Source organism: Petaurus breviceps, unplaced genomic scaffold, assembly GCF_028583685.1.
Source record: "Petaurus breviceps papuanus isolate PSGF00001 unplaced genomic scaffold, PetGlider_PUasm1.0 379, whole genome shotgun sequence".
Lineage (NCBI taxonomy): Eukaryota > Metazoa > Chordata > Mammalia > Diprotodontia > Petauridae > Petaurus > Petaurus breviceps.
Window position 1 is genome coordinate 3,348,094 of NW_027186303.1, and position 19,298 is coordinate 3,367,391.

At 50.8% G+C, this 19,298-nt stretch overlaps 1 protein-coding gene across 1 annotated transcript in view; it reads right to left on the bottom strand.

Annotated features, from left to right (window-relative positions):
- MEI1 (meiotic double-stranded break formation protein 1) overlaps nt 1-19,298 on the bottom strand; it is a 74,789-nt gene that overhangs the window by 32,316 nt on the left and 23,175 nt on the right. The window contains exons 9-17 of the mRNA XM_069099360.1: nt 17,960-18,076; nt 15,983-16,082; nt 15,666-15,800; nt 11,224-11,362; nt 10,173-10,264; nt 9,609-9,750; nt 7,793-7,904; nt 7,157-7,217; nt 5,493-5,590 (exon numbers count right to left, since the gene is read on the bottom strand). Coding sequence (XP_068955461.1) covers nt 5,493-5,590; nt 7,157-7,217; nt 7,793-7,904; nt 9,609-9,750; nt 10,173-10,264; nt 11,224-11,362; nt 15,666-15,800; nt 15,983-16,082; nt 17,960-18,076 — 996 coding nt within the window. The remainder of the gene's footprint in view (nt 1-5,492; nt 5,591-7,156; nt 7,218-7,792; nt 7,905-9,608; nt 9,751-10,172; nt 10,265-11,223; nt 11,363-15,665; nt 15,801-15,982; nt 16,083-17,959; nt 18,077-19,298) is intronic.

Here is a 19,298-nt window from a genome sequence, read left to right on the forward strand (position 1 = left end):
AGGGGTAGAGCAATGTCTGAAGGGGCAACGGGCTATCTGAGTCACAAGGCTTTAGAGCAGATGATCTCAGGAAGGCTTTCTTTAGAGAAAGCCCAGCCTGCCTCTTTCTGCAACTCTCATTTCCTCTTCCACCCCATTTGATCCTCTGAGTCTAAGCCTCTGGGGCCAAGCAGGAGATGTAAGGCTTCCTCCATGACCAGAAATGTTCACATACGTAAAGGTACTGAGTACCCTGTCCCTGTAGGTCTTCAAGAACAGGCTGAATGATTATTGGGAACGGCACATAGGGGGTTCCCAATGGGCATAAATAGGGCCAGATAACTCCCGATGCCCTTCTGGTTCTGTAACAAGAGCTGGGAAGTTGAGGTAATGTCATGAGGAGCAGTCAGGAATGGCATCATGGAGGAAACATTAGAGCTGGTCCTTGGAGGATGGCTAGGGAATAAGTAAATGGTGGCAAGAGGAGACTGCCCTGCTCAGGTACAGGCAGCAGTCAGGCGGGGACAGTTTAGCACAAGGAGAAAGCCAGGGTTAGGTTAAAGGGTGAAAGGCAGGTAAGCCAAGGGTTAAGGATCCCACAAGGCACAGGAGCTGGGATAAGCAAGAGAACAGGAGCCCAAGAAGGTAAAGGACAAACCAAGAAGCCTGTATTTCTCAGAATTCAATATAACAACCACCATCATTAACCTCTAACCACTTGGGTAGTCATTTAGGTGCTTTGTCTTTTTGTGATTCTCACAAACCACTCCTTTGCACCATCAGGTAGGCATTAGAGATGGTACCATCACCATCTTCCAGATGACGAAAGTGAGGCTCAGAAAACATAATCCTCCTCCCCCAGAGGGTGCCAGAGGGCTGGCTCCTCTCCTAGCCCTCTGGCATCCTATGGCTGCACATGGCACCTTCTCCAGCAGGAGGGGCTAATCTTCTCCTCAAGACAGATCTCTGATGACCAGCCTATTCAGATACAGGCCAGGGAGTTGATTTTTTACATGGGGATGATTCAACAACTATCCCTTTTCCTTAGGATGTGTTTGAGAACCCCAGTTACACAACAGACACAGATCTTTTCCCCTGTCAGTTTGGCTACAAGTGAGGACTGCAATGGTTTCCTACTCACATACACTAGCTATCTTCCCCCCTCTCCCCCCCCCCCCCCCCATGCTTTCTATTATCTCAGCCCTAGTCTTTCAGGACGAGTTTGAACTGATACAAGGCCATGACTGCTCTGTCCATCCTGTCCCTGAATCTGCATGAATGTTAGGACTCTGGTTGTCTACCTGGCCTATGCAAGACTTGGGGACCCTGACACCCACATTTGGGACAGCCTAAATATGAACACAGGGTAGCTAGGTGGCACAATGGATAGAGCGCCAGGCCTGGAGTCAGGAAGACTCATCTTCCTGAGTTCAAATCCAGTCTCAGACACTCACTAGCTGTGTGACCATGGGCAAGTCACTTTACTCTAAGTTTATCTCAGTTTCCTCATCTATAAATGAACTGGAAAAGGAAATGGCAAACTACTCTAGAATCTTTGCCAAGAAAACTCCAAAAGAGGTCACAAGGAGTTGGACATGACCGAAAACAACTCAATAACAACAAGCATGGGCACACGCTGGTAGTGGAGACTTTCCTGAATTAATTTAGGGGGAAGCAATAGAGCAGAAAAGAAGCTGATTCTGAGGCTGAGTCCCTAGAATGGACCGTGAGTCCCCAGGAGAGGGGTGCACTCTGGGTCCCAGTTTCCTGGTCTGTAGGCGTGCACTCGAATACCCTGCGTTTGACAGTGTAGATAAGAATCCCCGAGGTCTTGAGAAGTAAAGGCAACTGAGGATGAGGCAACAGTTCTGGAATGGGACAAGAACAGAAAAGGAAGAGGCAGGCCCTCCTCCGCCAATGCCAACAAATTCAATCTAACCTACCAAACACTGACAGCACACCTAAAGCGTACAGCAGCCATGCTGAAGCCAAGAGAGAAAAACCAAATAAAAAAGTGCCTCCCATCCTACCAGGGGAAAGGACATGAGCACAGGATGAATGGAGGAGGAGGAGAGAGAGGGAGAAAGAACACTCACTACTGGGGACTGCAGAGGCTCCCAGCAAGGGCAAGTCTCTTAAGGAGCAGCTGCAAGGGGAGTGGGGATACACATCTGGCACAAAGGACAGACTGTGCAAAGACACAGAGGTGGGAAACACAATGCCTACTTGAGGATAGAGCAAACAGGCTAGACTGACAGGACCAAAGAATGCCAGGGAACCATGGGCAATAAGCCTGGAAAGGCAGACCAGAGCCAGACTATGAAGGGCTTGAAATGCCATGCTGAGGCCTTGGTATTTTATCCTGGGGCCATAGGGAGCCTTGGAGGTTTCTGGAGCTGGGAACTCACATGACCAGATTTTGACAGCAGAACAGGCTGCAGAGGGAAGGGATGAAGAGCCTGAGACTCTAAAGGCTATTCCTAGAGTACAGGAGAGGGGTCACAAGGGACTGTACTAGGCCAGAGGCTCTGCAGATGGGGAGGAGGGGACAGTATTGAAGTGAACCAACTGGGGGTCCCCATCCAAATGGGAAAAAGATAAGGACCCAAATGCTCTTTGATTCTGGAGCTTCAGTTAATTATACCTCCCATCATCTGGCCAAGAAATGACGGAGCCTTTTGGCCCTCACATTCAGAAGAGTGGCAGCCATGGGAGGTTACCCCTACAAGTGGGGATTAGTGTAAAAGTCACGTGAGGCCAATACAGGGGTAGACAAAGGGGCCTCAACACAAGCAGTGTGTGCTGAGCACTGAGGCAAGATCCCATCACTGGAGTCAGAGAAGCCCACCTGAATGCCCCAGGAAGAAGAGAAGGCTCCTGCCTGCTCTCCCAGGAGGGTGGGGAGGGGTCCCTGCTGAAGGTCACAGGCTCTCTGCCTATACATCATGACTGCCATTGTCCCATGGACTTCCCTACCCAGCATGCTGCTTTGTACACATGATTTCATTAAATAAGGAAATGTGGGCTTTACAAGAAGGAACATAATGAATATTAATAAGGGGCTCATTAGGTATTCCTCGTCATAAGCAGCGATATCTCTTTTTAGTGTCTCTAAGAAAGGAAACAAGTTGTGTCCTGGCACCAATGACCCAGTCAGTAGGGTCTCTGCTCCCCTGGACCTCAGATATTTTGGTTGGAGTGTGGGAAGAATGGATTTAGGCAGAGGTGGCCATCACAGGGGCACAGCATCTCACTGGGATGAAGGAGAAGGCAGCCTGCATGGCAGCCTTTGGACACGGTTTGGCCATCATGACATCTGGTGCCTCCTTCAGACTAGTTAGTGCCCTGGCAGCTGTCCAGCATGATGACTGAGGTTCTAGAGGCTCTTCTGGGCAGCTGGGTAGGGCAGTGGACAGAGCACAAGACCTGGAGTCAGGAGGATCCATCTTCCCAAGTTCAAATCTGGCCTCAGAAACCTACTGCCTGTGACCCTGGGAAAGTCACTTAATACTGTTTGCCTCAGTTTCTTCATCTATAAAATGAGAAGTAAATGGCAAACCACTCCAGTATCCCTGCCAAGAAAGCCCCAAACAGAGCCACCTGAACAACAACAAAGAGAATATCTTCTCAGTTACTACACGTAGTGGCTTGATTTTTTTTTTCTCCTTGTAGACAGAAGCAAATCACACGGAAATACTCAGTGACCTTGTTATCATGCCATGTTTTGTACCATAAGCTTGAGAATTGCATCTTGTAATAAAGTATATGAAGGGGATGGATATGATAGAAGGGAAGAAAGGTTGATGGCTTCTGGAACCAGACAAACTGTGAAGATGTGCCCAGTGGGCAGGATGCCTAGACAAGAGCCAGGCCATCAGGAAGTACAGAGACAGTCACCAACTCTCAGAGCTGGAAAGTCCCTCCGGGGCCACTCCATGCCTCTCCTGGGGAATCATGCCAGCTCTAGGAAGGCCATGAACAGACTTGACATATGTGCCAACCTGCTAGGACTGGCACCTGCCAGGAGCAATGAAGGCTCTGGAACATTTTCTAGGAATGAGGATCTTTTTCAGACAGCTCATTCCAGGCTCCCTGAAGCAGATGGGACCCAACACACAACTCTGAAGGAAAAGTATGGTATACACACAGGTGGTCAAATCAAAGGTTTTCTTTTCGTTTAAAAAAAAAAAAAGTCCTTCATAGCTGCACCCTTGCTATGACAGATGAGTGCCCTTTTTCCGCAGGGTTGGAAACCTATAGTATGGTCTTGGAAGATAATGCTGCCTCAAAACTCATCTATAAAGGAGACTGGGTCCACTCTGACCCTCAAACTGACTTTTTCCTTCCCAACAGTTATGGGTCAAGGACACAGATGCTCATATGGCTGTGATGAGCAGGGAGTCACTAACTATAATCCTTCCCAGAAGATGTTAGACAACTGGGCTTTGCCGCCCACCCAGCTGCTGTGCCCTCCAGATCCAAGAGCACTGCCATCAGATGGGCAAGTAAGGGCACCCAGACCCTGCGAGCTGCACCCTCCTACATGTCCTGTCTCCCTTCAGGAGAAGGTGAGATCCTTTTTCTATTTGTACCCCCAATACTTGGCACTTGGTCCATCTATACATTCAAGCCTAGGGCTCGCTACTCTGAACAGACAGAAACTGCCCCTTAACAGATCAGGAGCCACTAGTTACCGAAGCAGGCCATCTTGGGAGCATGGCAACAGAGCCTGGAGGATTTCAGTGCCCAGGCACAGTCTGAACTGACCACAAGACCTCACTGGTCAGACTGCCCAGAGGCTGCTAGCATCTTCACAGGCTTATCTGGTTCCAATACACCAACCTTTGCAGCCTCTTATCATACTAATGCCCTTCACACACTGTGTTCTCTCCCAAAGGGACTCCTAGCGTTGACCCCACCCCAGCATTCCATCTCCAGCCTCCCACAGTGGCACAAGCCATCCCTCATGCCTGTAATATACCCCCTTCTCTTCTCTGCCTCTCAGAATCCAGAGCCTCCTTCAAGGTACCACATTCTCTAGGAAGCCTTTCTTGGATACTCCCAATTATTAATGTTTGTCTCTCCCCTCAAATTTTTAACCAGCTATGGAACTACTGTCATCTCCAGTCAATAACCACTTACTGAGCACCTAGTGTGTTCCAGGGCTGGTTCCTGTTTTGCCTTTGTGCCCCCATTGCTTAAACACAGCAGCAGAGGACGTGCCAGTGTGCAGACAGGCCAGCTGGGGAGCTTGCTGGAGCAAGGTTTTCTTTACCGACTGGGGGAGCTCTTCTTCCCTTTATTATGACTTAAGGAAGTACTCACTAAAGGGCTGAGGTAGTTAGAGGGGTGCTGAGGTAAAATCATGAGGTGGTGAATAGGGGCAAACGTTGGTCCTGAAGTTCTCTGGGAATCCCCGTCTAGGTACGTGTCTTTGCTGGGCCAACTCCCTGCCTTTGGTATTCAGATCTCTACAGAAGGTCACCATCCTGAGGGCACCTTGTGCATCTTACCCTCTCTGGGTGCTGGTCCTGTCTCCTCCAAAGCCGAAAAGAGGTTGAGGCCCAGGGAGTAGAGGAAGCTGGAACAAGCCTGATTCAGGGCTGGGTGACTTAGAGAAAGAGAGAATGAGAGAGATTGGGAATCCTCAGCTCCATGGCCCCCAGACAATACCTTGGCTCCATTCACAGGCATGCCTTTTAGAGATCCCTGAAGTGAAAAGTACATTGACCCACAGACACAAAGAGGAACGCACAGGGCTTTGGCCAGCCCTCCTCCTCTCCTCTCCTCTCCCTCCCCCTTCTATTCCTCCTCCTCTTCTTCCCCTCTTCTATCCCTCCTCCCCCAAGCTCTCCCTTGGTTCAGGTTCTTAAGAGCCATTATCTGGATGAGAGCCAGGATCAAACTTGTATAAGAAACCATTCCCTAACACAGTGCTGGGGAGTTTTCTTTTGTGCATACATCACAACGCTTTGGGGACCTGCTCAGCCCTCCCTTTGCCCTCAATGAACCCTACCCATTGCACAGCCTCTGAATGCCTTCACCCAAGGAGGGCCCCATGAAGTTTGCTTTTGTCAGGGAGATTGTGCCCTGGTTAAGGGCAAGAATGGAGCCGAGGCAAAGCTGAGGACAAAAGGACTCAAACAAGAGACACCTGGCCTATTCCCCAGCAGTCTGAGCCTGCCTCCTCTATAATGCCATCCACTAGATCCTGGGGTTCCTTGTTAAAGGTAAGCAGGGGTTGCTAACTAGGCTAACCTCATAGCCTCCAAGTGGCCCAGAATACACTGGGCATCCTGTAAGCAGAGAGGCGGGTACCAACTCATAAAAGCCTGGCAGATGGGCTGTTAGCAGTTTAAGGAGATGGGAACTGAAGCAGCCACCTCTGTCTCCCCCTCAATCATCCCACTGCCTTTTCCTACTGGTCACTGCAGAACCCACTGCTCTACAGCTGCCTAACCAAAGTCTGAGATCCCTACTTTGGCTGGCCCTGCCTCCAATGGCAGGGGTGGGTGGGCACAGGGCTGGCGGTTAGTGGTTGTCTGCCTCATGGCTGAGTCTAGTGGGTGCCTGAGACCAGGCACCAAGGAGAAGGCAAGGGGAGCTGAATGCGGTGAGAAGGGGATGAAGAAGGAAGCATCCATTTTTGAAGTTGGCTGGTTTGGGTTTTGTTTGGTTGATTTTTTTTTCTTTTGAGACTGGGAGAACAGTAACCACTCAAGGCCCCAATTCCAGGGCTGATAAGCAAGGGAGCTTTGACCTGCTCTGCTTCTCAGTCCTCCTTCGGCAGCCTGGTAGCCAACCACTCCCTGGGGCCTACGAGGTTGGCACCTGCCTTAGTGTGGATGTCTGGCTTAGCTTAGCACAGTTCAGAACTTCTGAGCTTGAGTGATGTGCCAGCCTCATCCCCAGCTCAGTTTATCTAGAAGCAGGGATTGTAGCTCAGACTGGAGAGCCTAATCTGCTGCCCTGAGAGACAAGCATAGGAGTTATATTGAAATCAGCTCAGCTTTCATTCAGTTATGACCAACCATCTCATCCTGATGCATCCTAAGCCATGGTTAGCACCCCCATCAACGGGAAATCCCTACCCCTCTGGATGGCCATCAGACTAGAGCAGGAACTGCTCCCTCTCTTCCCTGCCCCAGGCTTCTGGAAGCTCTGGGGGCTCACCTACCTCTGTCCACCACAGAAACGGGCCTTCAGCTCCAGGCTCAGTCTGATGAAGGAGGATGAGGCTGGGAAGAGGGGAGGAAATAAATTCTGTTTCAATGACAGGCTGTGGTAGATGAGGCATACCTGCCCCTTATGGATTCCCATTCCTCTTGGTCCACCACACCCTAGGTCTTTATTAAAGATAAGCTGGGGCTGCTAATTGGCTCCAGATTTCAGGGGACACTTCTGCTTGTGTCTCTGAATTCTCTTGAGAAAGGAGCATTTTCTACAGTCCTACATGCTGCCCTGGTTCCAGTGAAAGTCACATCCTTAGTTTGGAGACCCAGACCCAAACCACTGAGTCAGTAGACTGAAACAGCTTTGCAATGCTGTACTCCAGGAAGGAGGATGGCTGCCAACTCAGTTTCCTCGTCTCCAAAAGGAGGTAGGTGGAATAGGTGGGCTATGGTGTCCCGGGCAGCTCTACAAGTGTGAGCCCACAAATTCTGGCAAGGAACTACCAGATGAGAACCAGAGCAAATTTCCTTTCTATCGTTTGGGGAAGCTTCCTAAATAAAGAGCCCTCAGAGCTGGGCTTGTGCTGAACCAGGCTGAGGACAGTCCCCCAAGCTGGGCCCGGGGCCCCAGGGCTCCCTACCCAGCTTCTTGGAAAACTTCTCCTTCATGTGGGGTACAATGATGAACAAGTTGTTGAGGACTGAGAGGAAAATCTCCATCAGAGCAGGATTCGTGGCCTGCTCAGAATGCCTCTGTAAGTAGGGAGAGAGAGGAAAGACAGGGAAGAGAGCCGTCAATCACCAAAGGCTGATGCAGCAAGACAGTCAGCAAATACATCATTTCTGGCCAGTCACCCTGAGACCCAGGCTCTATAGCTGAGCTTCTGGGGACTTAGGAACCCCAGCACTGAAATAACCCTTCTTCTGGATTGGTTCCACAGAGAGTGCCTGGTGGAGGCAGCCCTGACTGCTGCCAACCAACCCAGCTCACTAAACTAAGAGCGTGTGAGCTTCTCCCACCAAACTCTGCCAGTGCCCAAAGTCAGCCCAAACACTGGCCTCCCCCTGCCAGCAGAGGTCCTAGACAGCACAGGCTTCCCTGGATACAAAGCTCTATTTCCTAGAAGTTGTGTCAATGCAACAAAAAGAATCAGCCCCAGGTCAGAGGAACAAGGGAAGCCCAGACCCAGAGGAGTCCTGGGGTGAATCCTTTTGCTAAAGAAAGGATTCTTCATCAAACAAATAATTATCCACCAAAATTAGATTTAAGGTTAGATTTTCCCCCCAGGGGCTGGACTTAAGGATAGCTTGACTCAGGTGTTGTTCACAGTCATTGAAAAAGATTCCCCATCCCTCCCAATACAAAGGGTATGGTGGGCCAAGATTCTGGTGGAGCTGGGGCAGGGCAGGAATTACACCGGTCTTCCCCTGTGTGCTATGCCCACCCCACCAGTGGGGACCAAGGTAGTCAAGGAAGCTGTGATGCAGACCTGGGGTGGCTTAGGGGCTGGAATGTGGAGACCAGCAGGGGGCCTTTTGGCCAGGAAGGGTTTAAAAGTAGTTGTTTAGGGCTTTGGCTGGGCACTCCTGGGTCTTCCTTATTGTCTGCTTTCTAAGCTTCCTGCTGTGATCTTCCTGATCTGCCTGAAGAGCTGCTTTTACCCAGGGGGGCTCAATATATTTGTATTAACCAGACTGTCTATTAGAACACTCAGTCAGGCTCTTATGGTTCACTAGCCTTGCTCTCCAAGGTCAAAGAGCCAGCCCACTGAGCTGCTGGGACTAAGCACACTCTGCTACTCATCTATGGAGCCCTCCCCTTAAGAAACACCAATCATCAACATAATCCTCTCCTCTCAGAAGAAAGCCCCATGTTCCCAGGTCATCCCCAGTGCTCCAAGTCTTGATGCAGTCGTAGTGTGGCCTAGTGGATAGAGAGCTAGCCCAGGAGTCTCAAGACCAACCTTGGTCTCCTGCTGGCTGTGTGACCTGGGGCAGGTTACTGGACTTCTCAGGGCCCAGACCCAGACCCAGGCCTGGACCCCACCTAAGATTATAAACTGGGGGAGGAATTATAAACTTCCAGTGGAAGAAGTTCTCATACCAGGAGTTCCCCACATTAATGTAATCCCAGATACAAACCAGAAGAAACAATGGAAACACAATTCAACTTGGAAATCATTCTAGGAAATGGGAAGATGGCTCTAATGCCCCTCACCCAATACCCTAAACAAGAGCCTTGGGCCTTGAGCCAGGGAGCCACAATGGACCCATCCTGCCAGCAGTGACACCTCTGTGGGCTGCTGTTTTCCGGCCTCCTGAGCCTCAGGGCCCCCTGACAATGGTAGCCAGACCATGGTCCCTTTCTTCCCCAGCCTGCTGTTTGCCTCTGCCTCCTGCCCCCATTCCTGCCCCTGGCCCCACTCAGCCTTCCACGCCATCCCATGGCCACCCTACCATCACAGTGGGAATGCAGAGGGAGTCACATGCACTCAGCAGGAACTCAGAGAAGGTCCCCAGTGTGTCTTCTTTCTCAGTGCTAGGAGCCGTGAAGGGGTTCTCCCTGGCTGAGGGCTCATTCTGAAACTCCATGGCGAGTCTGGGAAGCAGAAAGCAGCAAAGCCCTTCCCTGGGCCTCACTCGCCTTGGGCAAGACCAGTTTGTGTTTATGAACACAAACAAGAATGGCTTATTCCACCCCTCCAAAGGTATATGGTCCCTCCACTGATACTGATTACATCCCCTCTTCTCAGGGGCAGCCTACAAGAACCCCTGGGCTCCTCCACATCACAGGAGGCATCAGAGGACCTCAACAAGAGAGAAGAGTCATCAACCCCAAGGAAACCAGACACAGTGATGTGACCCCTCTTGGGAGCACATGCACTTCCTCAGTTTCTTCCTCTGTCAAATGGGGATAAAAACATGCTGCCCAAAGTTGGGAGGAAGAGCTTTGAGAACCCTGAGGAACCACAGAAACGGCACCCATCGGAGCTATTTATCACACAACACAAGGCCCCTCACCGGCAGGCATTTTGGAAGCCTTCCAGGGCCCCCCGAAGGATCTCTCCCTGCTGCAGCACAGCTCTGCTGGGACCTTGGTCTGATAGACCACCCTGGAAGAAGGAAACACATGCCCCTGTGAGACTGAGAGAGGGGCCTAGTGGAAGGGAAGTGATGCTGGATTAGGAGTCGAGGCCCTGGGTTCCAATCCTGGCGCTCATGCTTGTTCCCTGGGTAACCTCTCTGGGCCTCAGTCTACTTATCTGTGAGGGGAGAGGCCCTTCTGGTCCCACGTTCCAGGATACCATTCTTGGGCCCTAACTTTAGGCTCACATACATGCTTGGGAGATGCAGGGAAATGCGAAATGACCAAGTGGGACAGCTGGGCCTAGAGCCAAGCCCAGGCTTCCTCACCTGGGACAGTGCCCTTTTCACTAAGCATGGGGCCTGGAGTCAGGAAGACCCCATTCCAATCTGACCTCAGACACTCACTAGCTCTGGGACCCTGAGCAAGTCACTTAACACTTTTCTTCATCAGTTTCCTCTTCTGTAAAGTGGGGCCAATACCAGCCTCTCACTCCCAGGGCTGTGCCGGCTTTTAATGGCTGTTCTTCAGCTCTACATCACGAGCAGCCCCCGGATGGCAGTGAGGAGCTCTTGCAGGGGGAGGATGAAGCAGGACCAGATCCGGTCTCAGGAGGGGGAATCCCAGCACCTGCAGCTCAGCAGGTGTGGGGACAAGGCCCACAAGGCTCCCAGTGGGGGTGGGGCATTGGAGAGGAAAAAAGGATCTGGAGCTTGTCCTCTCCCCCTGCTGGGTCTGTTTCCTCCACTGTCACTGGGGCTGGGTGGAGGAGAAGGTTGGACTAGCTTATCTGACGCTCCTTCAGCTCTAAGTCTTAAGGACTGTCCCTACTGTTGTTTACACCCCACCCCCTACCAGACTAGAAGTTCCCTGAAGGCAGGGGTAGCTCCATGTAACCTCAGTATGTCCCCCAGTGCCCTGCCCATGCCCATGAGGGAGCGATGGTCGCTGAGCCGCTGGCCCTCTGATCAGCTCTGCACCCATTACCCCTGGGAGAAGCAGGCCACAGCTACGAAGAGGCCTCCGGCTCACGGGTGGTGACAGGTCAGCACAGCGGTCAAGCAGGGCCTGGATCAAGGCCTGCAGCTCCCCATATGGCACCGGTGGTGAACTCAGGTGGTGCTTCCTATGGAGGGGGAGAATAAAGCAGGCATAGGCGTGTGCCCAGAGCAGTTCAGGTCTTGACTGGAATTAGATGCCCACAAAGGGACACCCACAGCCCTGCTGGCCACCTTCTGGTCTCTGAATGTGCATGAAGTCAAAGGTGGGCAGGCAGCTTTTGTCCTGTGGATGGAGGACACCCACAGAGCCTGACCCCTGGACTGCAAAGTCTCCAGGACAGAAAAATGAGCCCGATCTGCAGAAGGCAGAGGTGGGTCCTGCTGCTGGAGGGAGTAGGTGAAAAGGAAGTGCCTCACATCAGAGGACACGTGGTCTTGGGGAAAGTTCTGGGACCCAGGCTTCTGCCTGCAAGAAAGTAAGACCTGCCACTTCCTGCTTGGCTGATTGCCCCCCCTGAGACTTGGTTTCCTCACCTGTGAAGTGAGGGGATCAGCCCCTTCCAAATCTCACATTCTGCTCTTAGGACCACTGGGTCTCAACCAGTCATCAGTCAAGCCCCAAGCATTTATTAAGTGCTTACTGTATACCAGGCACCATGCCCAGACCTGTGGTAACAGGGTAGAATCCTCAAACTCTCACTCCCTTCCTCTGCCAGGGCCAGAGGACCTTCATCTTCTGTGCTGTCCCTGTGCTCCCCGCTCCCCCCCTCCCCGCCCCAGCAGAGGACTGACAGATCCCCTGACACAGGCAGGCAACACATTTCATCAGGCTGTGCTTGGCCCTGCTTTTAAAAGTCAAATGTTAAGATGGCGGAATAGAAACAGGACCTCCACGCGGCTCCGGCTCCCACCACCTCCAATTCATGTAAGAGGGGACTCTGAACAAACTTTGGAGCTACAGAACCCACAAAGTGACACAAAGAAGCTCACCTCCCGCTGAGGATAGCCTGGAAGGCTGGCAGGAGCTCTGGGAGCCGAGCTCAGCCCCCCACAGGCTTGAGGTTTTAGCCTCAGGGTGGGCCTGACCAACCACCAACTGGAGGGACTCCAGATCACCAGCAACTGTGGCCGTTTCCAGAATTATCAACACATAGATGCTAACGACTAAGTGAGAGGTCAGTGCAGTCTGGGATCCAGGAGTTGGGAGTGCATTGGCCTCTGAGGAACCCCAGCCCTGCAGCTGCCCCACATGGCAGCTTCAGCTCCTGTGGGGGAACCAAGTGTAGGGGGACCAAGAGACCAGTATGAGGGGTAATCGCTCTTGTTTAAACCTGCTTGGATCTGCATTGTGGTCTAGGGTAGAGGTCCTGGGGTGTGCGACCAGCTTGCCAGAGCATGTGGAGGCTTCAGAGAGGGCACCAACTAATACCTCCAGCAGCTGAGAAAACCCCAGCATTTGGGACAAAGCTCCCCTGTCTGGTGGCAGAGTCCTACTGTGGCAAAAAGCCCAGGGGTCAAGTGACTGAGGGGAAACATGACCAGGCAAAGGAAACAAAGCAGACAGAAAATTCCAACATTAGACTCCTATTTTGGGGACAAAAAGGAGCAAAGCATGGAACAGGAAGAAGACAGTGAAGTCAGAACTCCTGCACCAAAAGCTTCAAAGAAAAATATGAGCTGGTTACAGGCCATAGAGGACCTTAAGAAGGAAATAATAGAAGTGGAGGAAAAATTTGGAAAAAAAAATGAGAATGATGCAAGAAAATTATGAAATGAGAGTCAACAGCCTGACTGAGGAAAATAACTCCTTAAAAAATAGCCTAACTCAAATGGCAAAAGAGGTTCAAAAAGGCAATGAGGAGAAGAATGCCTTAAAAAGCCAAATTTGCCAGATTGAAAAAGAATCTCAAAAGCTCACTTAGGAGAATCATTCCTTCAGAATTAGATTGGAGCAAATGAAAGCTGGTGACTTTATGAGAAATCAAGATGCTGTTAAACAGAGGCAAACAAATGAAAGAATATAAGACAATGTGAAATATCTCATGGGAAAAACCACTGACCTGGAAAATAGATCCAGGAGAGTTAATTTAAAAATTATTGGACTACCTGAAAGCCATGATCAAAGAAAGAACCTAGAAATCATCCTCCAAGAAATTCTCAAGGAAAACTGCCCTGATGTTTTAGAACCAGAGGGCAAAATAGAGGTTGAAAGAATTCACCAATCACCTCCTGACAAAGATCCCAAAAAGAAAACTCCTAGGAATATTATAGCCAGGTTCCAGAATTCCCAGATCAAGGAGAGAATATTACAAGCAGCCAGGAAGAAACAATTTGAATATGGTGGAAACACAATCAGGATAACATAGGATCTGGCAGCTTCTACACTGAGGGATCAAAGGGCTTGGAAAATGATATTCCAGAGGTCAAAGGAGCTGGAATTAAAACCAAGAATTACCTACCCAGCAAAACTGAGTATCATGTTTCAGGGGAAAATATGGTCATTCCATGGAATACAGGACTTTTAAGCATTCTTGCTGAAAAAAACAGAGTTGAATAGAAAATTCGACATTCAGATAGAAGAAACAAGAGAAGCATGAGAAAGTAAACAGGGAAAAGAAATCATAAGGAACTTATCAAAATTGAACTATTTACATTTCTACATGGAAAAAAGATAATTGTAACTGATGAAACTTTTCTCAGTATGAAAATAGTTGAAGGAGGGTATATAGGCACATGAATACATATGTGAATGTATGTATATATCTTTACAGGTATACATAGATAGAGGGCACAGGACCAATTTAATAGGAAGGGATGATACTTAAAAGGTGAAATTAAGAGGTGAGAGAGGAATATAATGAGAGGAGATGGAGAGAGACAGAATGGGGTAAAGTATCTCATATAGAAGAGGCAAGGGAAAATGGTTACAATGAAGGGGAAGAACAGGAAGGCAAAAAGGCAAAACCTTATTCCCATTGAATTTGGCTCAGGGAGGGAATGACATACACACTAAATAGGGTATCTCACCCTACAGGAGAGTATAGGGGAAGGGGATGAGAGGGGGGGATGTTGGAAGGGAGGGCAGGCTGGGGGGAGGGAAGTTGGAAGCACCCACTTTTGAAAAGTTACAGGATTAAAGTAGAGAATAGAACAAGTGGGAGGTGGGATAGGAGGGAGGGAAATATAGTCAGTCTTTTACAATATATCTACTATGGTAATGTTTTGCATAGCTACACATGTACAACCTATACTGAATTGCTTATCTTCCCAGTATGGGTGGGTGAGAAGGGGGGAAGGAATGAATCTGGAATTCAAAGTTTTAAAATCAAATGTTTAAAAATATATAAATACTATTATTAATACTATTTTACATATAATTGGGAAATAATATATACAGGCATTGGGGCATAGAGATCCACCATGCCCTACTGGAAAAATCGAAGGGGATATGGGAGAAGATATGGGAGAGAGCAGATTGGAGGAGGGGATATCCTGTGGGATCACTATTTTGGGGTGGTGAGTAGGGAAAAAACGGGAAAAAAAACTGTAACTCAAAATCTGGTGGAAATGAATGATGTAAACCAGAAGTTAATAAAGCATTTGAAAAAAAAAAATAAACAATGAAAGTCATATGTTTGCTGAATAATCAGTCCTCAAGGGTATTATTTTTGTTCATCAAACTAAAGAAACTTTAAAAACTTGACTCAGTCTGAGCATAATACTCACATATGTCAGGACAAGCTCTCCTTCAAGAAAGTGCAGCATGCACTTCAGCCGCTCTCTCTGGGGTTGGCCAGGTGGGCCTGGGCTCTGTCACCCCTACTACAAGCATGCCCATGCCCTCACCCACCCTCACTGTCTGCGTGAAACAGGACCCATAGGGAGCAGAAGGACCCCAGTCAGCCAGGCCACACTGAAAGACAAGAGGACAGTATCTACCGGACTAGGCAGCTCTTGTAGGGATGAGGGGCAGAGGAGGCGTGGTCTGCACCGATGAAGGGAATCCCATGTCAATGAAGCATCAGGCCCATCCTCACCACATCCATTGTGCTACTATCTCACTTGATTCACCAAAGGAACCAGGAATCTTACGGTTTGGAAGTGACCTGACTGGCTAAATACAACTGAAACCAGATTCCGGCCATATGACTCCAAACAGCGAGCTGAGACTCCAACCTCTGCTGGACACCTCACCGGACAGGGAGATCCCCCTGCCCCCCACCACAGGGCTGCTAGTTCTGTGAGCTCTGGCCCCACAAGGCTGCCCTGCTCAGAAGGTTTAACCACTCCTGAGACAAACTCTGCCTCCCTCTAACTACCCCGGGGCCAAAGGTCAGCAGGAGAGTCCAAGGGCCAACCCACATGGCTAGGGGAGAAACCAAAGCTGCCTGGTGCCCTCACACCAAGTACTGCAGAGGAACTCCTCACCTGAAAAAAGCTGCCACAGCACTGACTGCCTCAGCCATGACCTCCAGAACAGGGCTGCTGACAGCCTCCTGGAGAACCCCACTGGCATCTCTGCAGGTTGCTGAATTTGTAAAAAGCCTGATCTCCTCTGGCTGCCTGGGAAATGGCAACAGAGCCAATGGTTTATCTGAAGCCATCTCCCAATCTTGCTTCTTGCCCGGCCTGGCCCCCCTCAGCCCAGCCATGGCTGTCCTCTGTCCTCTGCCCCTCCTTGCCCTAGCCATGGCTGCCCTCTGCCCCCCCCACTCAGCCCAGCCATGGCTGCCCTCTGTCCTCACCTCTTCAGAATCTCCGTGAAGAGCACCAGACCCTGCTTGAGGAGCTCTATGTTGTTCAGCTGCAGGATCCCCTTCAGGCTCCGCACCAGCGACTCAATTCCTGCATTGGGGTGGACAAGGTCCAGAGGGTGGCCCAGTCTCAGCTGCCCCCTGCCCTGGCCACGCTTCCCTTCACCACCCTCCAAAAACAGAGAATCATAAGCAAGAAGGGACAGGGCATTTTCACAGGAATAGAACATCCCTGGGCAACCAGGTCAATTCAGCTAACATCCATAAAATGCAAACTGTGCAAGGCCTGGGGTCAAAAGCCACCTCACATAGCAGAAGCAGGAGTGGCTCTGAACTAGAGGGCCCAGGTTCAAATCTCACCCCATGTGTGACCACACCTTCTCCGGGCCACATTTTTGTCCTCTGTAAATGAGGGGACTGAACAGCACAGGCCCCCGAGGTCCCTTCCAACCTCAGGCCTAGGATCCTAAAGCCTTTGTGAAGCCATACCATGCTCACTCTGGGAACAGCCCTCTGGGCCTTAGCTGCCTCACCTACAAATGAGGGGGGGTCAGGCCAGAGGGGCTCATTTCAGGGCCCTGCCAGCTCTGAATTGATGTGGCACAAATCCAGAGTGGGGAGGACTCATGAAGGTCCAACAACCTCTTTTACAGATGAGAAAACTAAGGGTCAGAGAGGGAGTGCCCTCTCCAGAGACTCTCATCAACAACTGACAGCTTCACAAAGCTTTATCTCTAAGGGCCTGAGGGATGAAAAGAGGACTCTGAAGAGGGGTCCACCTCCCAGAAGACAGAGCCTGGAGCCTAAGCCTCTAGGGAAACACTCTAGGCAACCTGTTGGGTCATGGGGAAGACACAGACCCTGGGACACCAGCCCTCCCAAAAGGCAAACACTGCAGCTGCCAGGCAGGGCAGGGATGGCCGTGATGGAGAAGAAGGTGAACCAAGGTGGCCTCTCTCTTTACGTGCACACACACACACACACACACACACACACACACACACACACACACATATTCACCTCCCCACACACTTATACCCACTCATACTCATACACACTCATCCCCACACTCACCCATCTGCAGGATCAAGTATAAAATCCTCTGGTTGGTGTTCAATGCCCTTCCTACCTTTCCACACCTGCCCTCCCACGGTCTGGCCTCCTCACTCTCCCACCTCTTGGCTCTGGCACCCCCCACCATGTCCCCTATGCCTCCTCATCACTCCTGGCAAGTCCCAGGCAAAACCCCACCTTTTCCAGCAAGCTTTTTCTGACATCCCACCCCACCCCCATCAGAGCCTTCCCCTTTTGGATAAGTTTCCATGTGTCCATCATGTACACTGTCTCTCCCTGTAGATTTGGAGCTCCATGGAGGAAAGGGCAGTTACTTGCCCCTTTTTATATCCCCAGGGTTTGGCATGATGCCTGGCACACAGCAGGAGATTACTGTTAGCTGGCTTGGCCTGGAGGTCCCCCTTGGTCACTGTCACACCGCTTCTGCCCCTGGGCCAGACTGGGGGAACTTCCCAAGCTGCTCATCTGGTCTGGGAGGTGTAGGCCCATAGCAAAACCAGTAGTGGGGTTCCCTCTGGCAGAGGGAGTACTGAGGGCAGGGAACAGAGAGGGCCTGGAGGCAGTGAGCCCAGTTAATATGAACAGCACTTTGAAGTTGCCGTCCATACATTATCTGATACCAACCCTGGGAGGGAGGTGCAGTTATGGTCCCCATTTTACAGATGAGGAAAAAGAGGCAGACAGAGGTGAAGCCTAAGATCTCAAAGCTAGATCTGAACTGCTCCAGGCCCAGGGCCCTGTGTTCTTCATCCCTGGGCTGTATCAACTAGCCAGGGACCGGTGCCAAGGACCTGGACAGGGTAGCAAGGGCATGGCCCAGAAACCTTTAAAAGGAAGGGGTGAGAGGCAAACTCCAGGGAGGCTGGACAGGACAGGTAGGGCCCAGGCACCAACCGTATACAGTATGACACTTGGAAAAGAAGAGACGCTCTTCGGTCAGGAGCAACAAGCAGCTGTACACAGACCAGAGGAGGGTCTCGCTGGTGCAGGAGAGACGCTCAAACAGGAACTCTGCAGAGGGGAGAGAGCCACATCAGGGAGGACAGCCCTTCACTCGTGAATATCAGGGGGAAGGGGCCCCCTGGCCACTCTGTCCAAGCCGTGCCCAGAGAGGTCCCACCCCGAAGAGTGATCATCAGTGTGGGGGACCTTCTAAACAGAGCCAGCCTGACCCCTATCCTTCAGCAGACCCAAACGTGCCAGGCCCTTCAACCCCACCACCCGCCTAGGACAGGCCCTGGAGGCCCTCCTCAATGTCCAGTCCTCCACATGGGCTGTGCCCAGGGCAGGGAGGGCCCAAGGTGGTATCGCTTGTTTGGGGGAAGAGGCAGGGCCCACCCTCACCCCTCTCCCACCCTGGATCCTCCTGGGGGAGCAGCTATCAGCAAGGCTTCTCGTGCCCAAATGAGTTTGATCCTACTATTCTAATGAGCTCCTTTGGAGGCCAGATGGCACTTTCACACCCAGATTGTTTTAACCAGGTGAAATAAAAGGGGACCAACAGTGTAATCGTGCAGTTAAAAGGGCATTACAAGGGGAGGAGAAATGGGTCCCTGCCTCTGCTATTTCCCGAGTATACGGGAGACCTTGGACAAGTCACAGCATCAAACTAAGCCTTCTATGGTATTCTGTCGTATTTTTAAATACTGTTGATGTCATTGTCCCCATTTTGGAGATGAGGAAACTGAGGCCCAGAGCAGTGACTCTGCCAGCAAACACCACATATAGGATTCAAACCCAAGTCTCCCCTGACTCTGAGCCCACCATCCCTCTTTCCCACTAACTGCCTGTGGTGTCTCTAGATAACCAGTAAGGTCACTTCCTGCTTTATATTTTATGTTCCTTTGGGGAGATCTAAGGGGTCTAACCCCTGCTGCCTGGAAATCCTCAAATCTACTGTGTGACCTCAAGAAAGTCCCTTCCCTTTCTGGGCCTCAGTGTACCCATCTATCAAATAAAGGAGCTTGGACCAGACCATGTCCAGTGTCCCTTCTAGCTCTAAGACACATTAAAGCTTTTTGGATGAGGAGAAAACACAGATCAGTGAAGAAGCAGCTGTAGAAAGGAGGATGTTTCTGGGCTCTCCCCAAGGGGCTTCCTCTGTGAGAGCCTCCAGTGAGAAAACCTGAACGCCAATCACACAGGATAGCGCTAACAAGGCCTTCCTCTAGAGGCCAACCACCACCTCACCTCCATGTCCATCACCAGAGCCTAGGAATCCCACAGAAAGAAG